Raw genomic sequence first — 6,203 nt, 5'->3', positions numbered from 1 at the left:
TGAATAGAATGATTTTTTCTAATGGTGTTTGTAAGTAGGATCACAAGTCTGCATCTTGTACAGCAATTAACCGCTGAGAAGAATGTATGCAGTGTATTATTTGTTGAAACTGTACTTTCGATTTGATTTGAAACTGTCTCATTGCTATATGTTTATCAATAAAACTTTGAAAAGAAAAAAAAAGACAAATGATACAGTGGGAAAATAATTTCAATAAAAAGACTAATTTCTTGTATATAATTTACAGAAAATTTACAAATAATTGAGGAAATAACCCAGCACTTCCTAAAGAAGAGACAAAGGGCTAATAAGAGAAATTGTTAGGTCTTTTCATGAAAGAAAAGTACACTCAACATTAATAGAGGACAGTTTTTACCTCAGTATAGCGAAGATTTGGATTTTAGTTTTACTCAGTTTTGATGAGCGAGCTGAATTACTCACAGTTATGCTGTTGTACTAGTAATAGTATTATACCATTTTGAGAGTTTAGCAAAATGCAATAATTTTTAAGTGCAAAAACCTTGAGCTAGGTAATGCACTTCTAGAATTAGGGCTTGTAGATGTATTCTCACGTATAAAGAAAGAAAAGCAGTTGTAGTTTTTAAAATGTCCTAGGTAAATCCCTAAAACAGGTCACCAAATGAGGCTTACTGTGGCCGCATCTGCATCAGTTGTGTGTGGACTTGTACGCACCAGGAGTATTTCTTCAGCCACACAGTGCACCTGTTATTCCCTAGAGTGAAGTGTTGAATCTGTTCATACTACAGGCCTGTTACCTTGCACATTGGCTTTAAACACTTGTTTAGGTGTGCCAGCCCCGCCACCAGGGCATGCTGGCAATTGAGAGGGGTGTGGTGGTGCATGCCTGTAATCCCAGATTTTGGGAGGCTGTACACAGGTGGTACCTAAGTGCCTAAATAGCACACACATAAAGAAGTTTATTTACAAAATGAATGAATTAAATACAGTGGATAAAACATTACAAAATATGTAGACGTTAAATCAAGCCAGTATCAGGTTTAAAAAGCTTATCTTTTCATAGGTAGGTGTAATTACTAAGTGCCTTCTGGAAAGGACCTAATGTCTTTTGCCCAGATAGCCTAGATGTCATTTTGATACATTGATTTAGGGTTTCAGAGTTGAAGTGTAAAGCTCTACAGTAGGTAATTCTGGGCACTGATAGTCCTAAAATCTAAAACAGTGAAGTGAAATCACTATCTCTTCATCGGTAAATGAAAATAAGACCTGCATGATACTGTTAAGAAGCTTAAATGAGGTGATCTTCATAAAACTCCTAGCAGAGTGTCCAGGACTCAGGTAAAACTTTTTGCAATCTTTCAGAAGTATTTTCAGGGGCTGGGGAGATGGCTCAGTAGGATAAGCGCTTGACTAGCAAATGCAAGGATCTGAATTCAATCCCCGGTTCCACAAAAAAGAAGTGTTTTCAAATGAAGCATATGATGTTGTAGACTTAAAAGTTGTGCAAGGGATCAGGGAGTTGGCTCAGTAGAGTAAGTGCTTTCCTGGCAAGTGCAAGGGCCTGAGTTCAATACCTGGTTCTGCCAAAAAAAAAAAGTTGTGCAGTTATATTGTGGAGTAGTAGGACAGTGTTTTATTCAAAATTATGTCTCATAAAGTTAATTTATTTCTTCTCTGTTGTTGCAGTGTTTAAAGAGCACAGGCGTTGCTGGGACGAGGAAAGATGGAAGTGTTCCAGGAGCTGCGCCGGCCATCAGTGCGTTTGGACTGTGACCACTGCAGTTTCAGAGGCACAGATTATGAGAATGTGCAGATCCACATGGGCACCGTACACCCGGAGTTCTGTGATGAGATGGATGCTGGGGGATTAGGTAAAATGATATTTTACCAGAAAAGTGCAAAGCTTTTTCACTGCCATAAATGTTTTTTTACCAGCAAGATGTATTCCAATGTATATCATCATATCACATCCAAACATGCAGCTCCAGAGAAATGGAACGATAAACCAAAAAACCAGTTAAACAAAGAAACAGATCCTATGAATAGCCCTTCTGTTCCTGAACACCAGAAAATACCCAGTAACTCAGCAGAACTGAAGCAGGTACCTCTACTCTCTACAGAAACACAAAAACTTGGTCCAGTTCTTTCTCCAGAGTCTCCAATACCTGTTCCTCTTACCCCCCTGGAGCTTCAGAAAACTGACCTTGTTGTTTCTTCTGAGCCTCAGACACCTTCTCTTCCTCCTGAGCCTCTGAAACCTGCTCTTATTTCTTCTCCTGAACTTCCAAAACCAGCCCCTACTGCTTCTGAATTACAGAAGCCTCTTCCTTCTCCAGAGCCACAGAAACCTGCACCTTTATCTCCTGAGCCGGTGAAGGCTGGTCTTCCTAACCCCAAGCCCCAGAAACAGTCTCCTTTCACAGATACAGGAGGGGCACCGTCAGCCTCATCTCCAGAGTCACCGGTTCTGTCTACTTCTCCTGAGCCCTGGGGGCCATCCCCAGCTGCATCGCCAGAATCTCGTAAGCCACCCCGGACTGTCTCCCCTGAGCCAAGGAAGCTATCCCCCTCAGTGTCTCCTGAACCTTGGAAGCCATTCCCTGCTGTATCCCCAGAGCCCCGGAGACCAGCCTCAGCTGTTTCACCAGGTTCTTGGAAGCCAGGCCCACCTGGATCCCCAAGGCCTTGGAAGTCAAGTCCTGCATCATCAGGTCCTTGGAAGCCAACTAAACCTGCTCCATCCGTATCTCCTGGACCTTGGAAGCCAATTCCTTCTCTATCACCTGGACCCTGGAAACCAGCTTCATCTGTTTCCCCTGCATCCTGGAAGTCGTCTTCAGTCTCATCAGGTTCCTGGAAAACTCCCCCAACATCTCCAGAGTCATGGAAGTCTGGCCCACCTGAGCTTCGAAAGACAACTCCTACCCTGTCACCAGAACATTGGAAAGCAGTTCCCCCAGTTTCCCCTGAGATTCGCAAACCAGGCCCACCACTTTCCCCAGAGCTCCGCAGCCCTGCAGGCTCTCCAGAGCTTAGGAAGCCCTCAGGGTCGCCAGATCTTTGGAAGCTTTCTCCTGATCATCGGAAAACTTCTCCTGCCTCTCTGGATTTTTCTGAGTCCCAGAAGAGTTCCCGTGGCGGCTCTCCTGATCTCTGGAAGTCTTCCTTTATCATGGAATCTCAGAAACCTGTCTTCCCTGAGACCCGGAAATCAGGTCCTTCTGGTCCATCAGAGTCCCCCAAAGCAGCCTCAGATATCTGGAAACCTGTTCCTTGTATTGATGCGGAGCCTAGAAAATCTATGTTGTTTCCTGAGCCCACCAAAACTGCCCCTCCTGCTTCTCCTGAGCCCCGAAAACGTGTGCTTTTCCCAGAGCCCCGGAAGCATTCTCTTTTTTCTGAGTTCCCCAAATCTACTGTATTCTCAGAGTCTCAGAAGACAGCTGAGCTTGGTGATGAACTACAGATAGATGCCATAGGAGACCCAAAATGTGATATTTTGGTTCAAGAAGAGCTTTTGGCAACACCAAAGAAGCTTTTAGAAGATTCTCTGTTTCCTCCTCCCAAGAAAATTAAGAAGGACAGCCAGGAGCACTCTGATGCCGAGCTGAGCAGCAGTGAGTACATCAGAACAGACTTGGATGCCATAGATATTAAGGGCCAAGAGTCCAGCAGTGATCAAGAGCAGGTAGATGTAGAATCTATTGATTTTGGCAAAGAGAACAAAATGGACATGAGCAGTCCAGAGCAGTCCAAACATGTGCTACAGTTCAATGAAGAAAAAGAAGCATTTATTTCTGAAGAGGAGATTGCCAAATATATGAAGCGTGGAAAAGGAAAGTATTATTGCAAAATTTGTTGCTGTCGTGCTATGAAAAAAGGTGCTGTTTTGCATCATTTGGTCAATAAGCATAATGTTCACAGCCCTTACAAGTGCACAATTTGTGGAAAGGCATTTCTTTTGGAGTCTCTTCTTAAAAATCATGTAGCAGCCCATGGGCAAAGTTTACTTAAATGTCCACGCTGTAATTTTGAATCAAATTTCCCAAGAGGCTTCAAGAAACATTTAACTCATTGTCAAAGCCGGCATAACGAAGAGGCAAATAAAAAGCTGATGGAAGCTTTTGAATCGTCTCTGGAGGATCAGCAGATTTGATTTATTTTTATTTTTTGGGTACCGGGAATCCCAGGCAGGTGCTGTGCCACTGAGTTAAGCCCCCGGCCCTCTTGATTTTAAAATGTAGTGAATACTTGCTCTATGGTATTGTTTGCTGAGAGCATAGCTTGTTATGTAGCCTGGTTGGATTAGTAAGTGGTAGTGTGTGTGGTGTACCATGCTTGTCTCATAGTGTTATAAAACATAAGCATTTGATTATTTTTTCATGGTCTCTTATATGACTGTCTTGTAAATCAATAAAATTTTAATGTATATTCCAGATGGATAAAACTTCTCATTTCTTTGAAGTATATTTGAGTAGAATTACAGAGGGGTAGGTATTCCATTTAATAAATGAGCAACTTCTAAACATCTAGTTAAAATGTGTGTGTGTGTGTGTGTGTGTGTCTGATTTCATACAATAGAAATTATTAGGTGGGCTGGGAATATAGCCCTCAGTGGTAGAGCACTTAGCTACCATGTGTGAAGCCCCTGATTTTGATCCTTGCACCAGGAAAAAAATGGAATGTTTTAAGAATTCCAAATAATAGTAAACTTGAGAAACATTTTGTTGCCTACCAAGTTATTTTCTGTTTGACCGTGTAAAATTAGCCTATAAATCTTTATTTGCTTTCATGTCATAGAAAGCTGGAATTTCAGGGTCACTGATTTTCTGTTAATGGGAAATTGAGTTAAGTCTGGAAAGTAGTTTGTAGTCTCTTACCAGAGGCTGAGGGGAGGATTAGTTCAGTGGGGTACTTGTACGTTATTTCCAGCGGAGTCTTCCATTTGGTGTCTTACCCTTCGCAGCCCTGCCAGCTCATACCAACAGATGATCATTAGCTGCCAAGTATGTTTGTCTGGGCTTGCGCACCTCCTATTGTGGTTTAAGATCTTGGTAATGCATAGGAGCTGAAAGTCTTCCAAATTCATGGTAAAATTTTTTTATAAATGAACATTTCTGTTTAAGAAGTAGCAGTTTTGTTTTCCACAGTTCTGTTACTGTACATACCTTGTGCCTCTTCATGGGTGATTTTATTCTGAGATACTTTGTCAAATGTATATAAACCACATTAAAAAAGCTTTGAATGTCCACCAAATCTTGTCTTTTTTCTCATGTAATTTTCTGTGTGACTTTGTTTCATTTTTTTGTCCCCATTGCCAGTTACTTTCAACATACTAGTTTTGATGTATTGAGCATCATTTTCTGAATTGGTTTTTTGGGTTCAGGGAACACCATATACTAGAGGCTGTCTGCAATGTCTCTTGAGTGCACAGTAGTGTATTAAAACGTTGTTTGGTCCCATTGACTAATTTATCTTGCCTGCCTCATCTCAACATTTTAAGACTTACTGTCAGGATTAAGAGGCATAGACAGGTTTGAGACACGGTTTTGTTTAGTTATTAACTTTAACCTTGTTTAATCAGGATATTGTTCCTGGCTCACCCACTTTTTTAAACCTTGTACCTTTTCTAGACCTTAACTTAATAACCAAAGTTACTTGGTGACTTTGGCATCTGTATAATCACATTGCTCTTATCCATATGACCAACTCGGTACAGCTTCATTGTCTTCTTAATTAAGACTTGCTTCTTGAGACAGTTACTATGTAATTCAGACTGACACAGAACTCACCATGTAGCCCAGGTTGGCCTCAAACTCCTGTTTCATCCTGAGTGCTGGTATCATAGGTGTGTGCTGCCAAGCCTGGCATTTTTAAAGACTAATAAACTTGCAGTCCAGTGTTAACACATAACACAAAACGGAGTGAAAAAGTGTGCTTTTAGTCCACAATTGCTGACTTTATGCCATGGTATGTTAGGTCAACAGTTTAATTTTTATTTTACTCTATGTGAGTTAATAGGATTTTTTATTACTGGTGTGAATATTTTGGCTAAGACCTAGAAGAATACTTATTAACATCCTCAAGCTGTGTTCCCTTTTAGGTTGAATTACAGCTCCAAATCTAAAACCTGAAATTGTACCTTTCTTAATCCGGCAGTTGCTACTTGTATAAGTTTGATTCCATGATGTGTTTACCACTGCTGTCACAAATGATGTGGAATT

General features: G+C 41.1%; 1 protein-coding gene across 5 annotated transcripts in view; it reads left to right on the top strand.

Annotated features, from left to right (window-relative positions):
* The window catches only part of Champ1 (chromosome alignment maintaining phosphoprotein 1), a 12,829-nt gene extending 7,601 nt beyond the window's left edge, over positions 1 to 5,228 (top strand). For all 5 annotated transcript variants that reach the window (XM_023715211.1, XM_004631144.2, XM_023715208.1 and 2 more), the window contains one exon: positions 1,666 to 5,228. In XM_023715211.1, coding sequence (XP_023570979.1) covers positions 1,703 to 4,135 — 2,433 coding nt within the window. In that variant the 5' untranslated portion in view covers positions 1,666 to 1,702 and the 3' untranslated portion in view covers positions 4,136 to 5,228. The remainder of the gene's footprint in view (positions 1 to 1,665) is intronic.
* The last annotated feature ends 975 nt before the right edge of the window (positions 5,229 to 6,203 follow it).

Source organism: Octodon degus, unplaced genomic scaffold (assembly GCF_000260255.1).
Source record: "Octodon degus isolate 3935 unplaced genomic scaffold, OctDeg1.0 scaffold00039, whole genome shotgun sequence".
Classification (NCBI taxonomy): Eukaryota; Metazoa; Chordata; class Mammalia; order Rodentia; family Octodontidae; genus Octodon; species Octodon degus.
The sequence above is the reverse complement of the archived record's forward strand: the minus strand, read 5'-3'. Positions and strand labels throughout refer to the sequence as shown.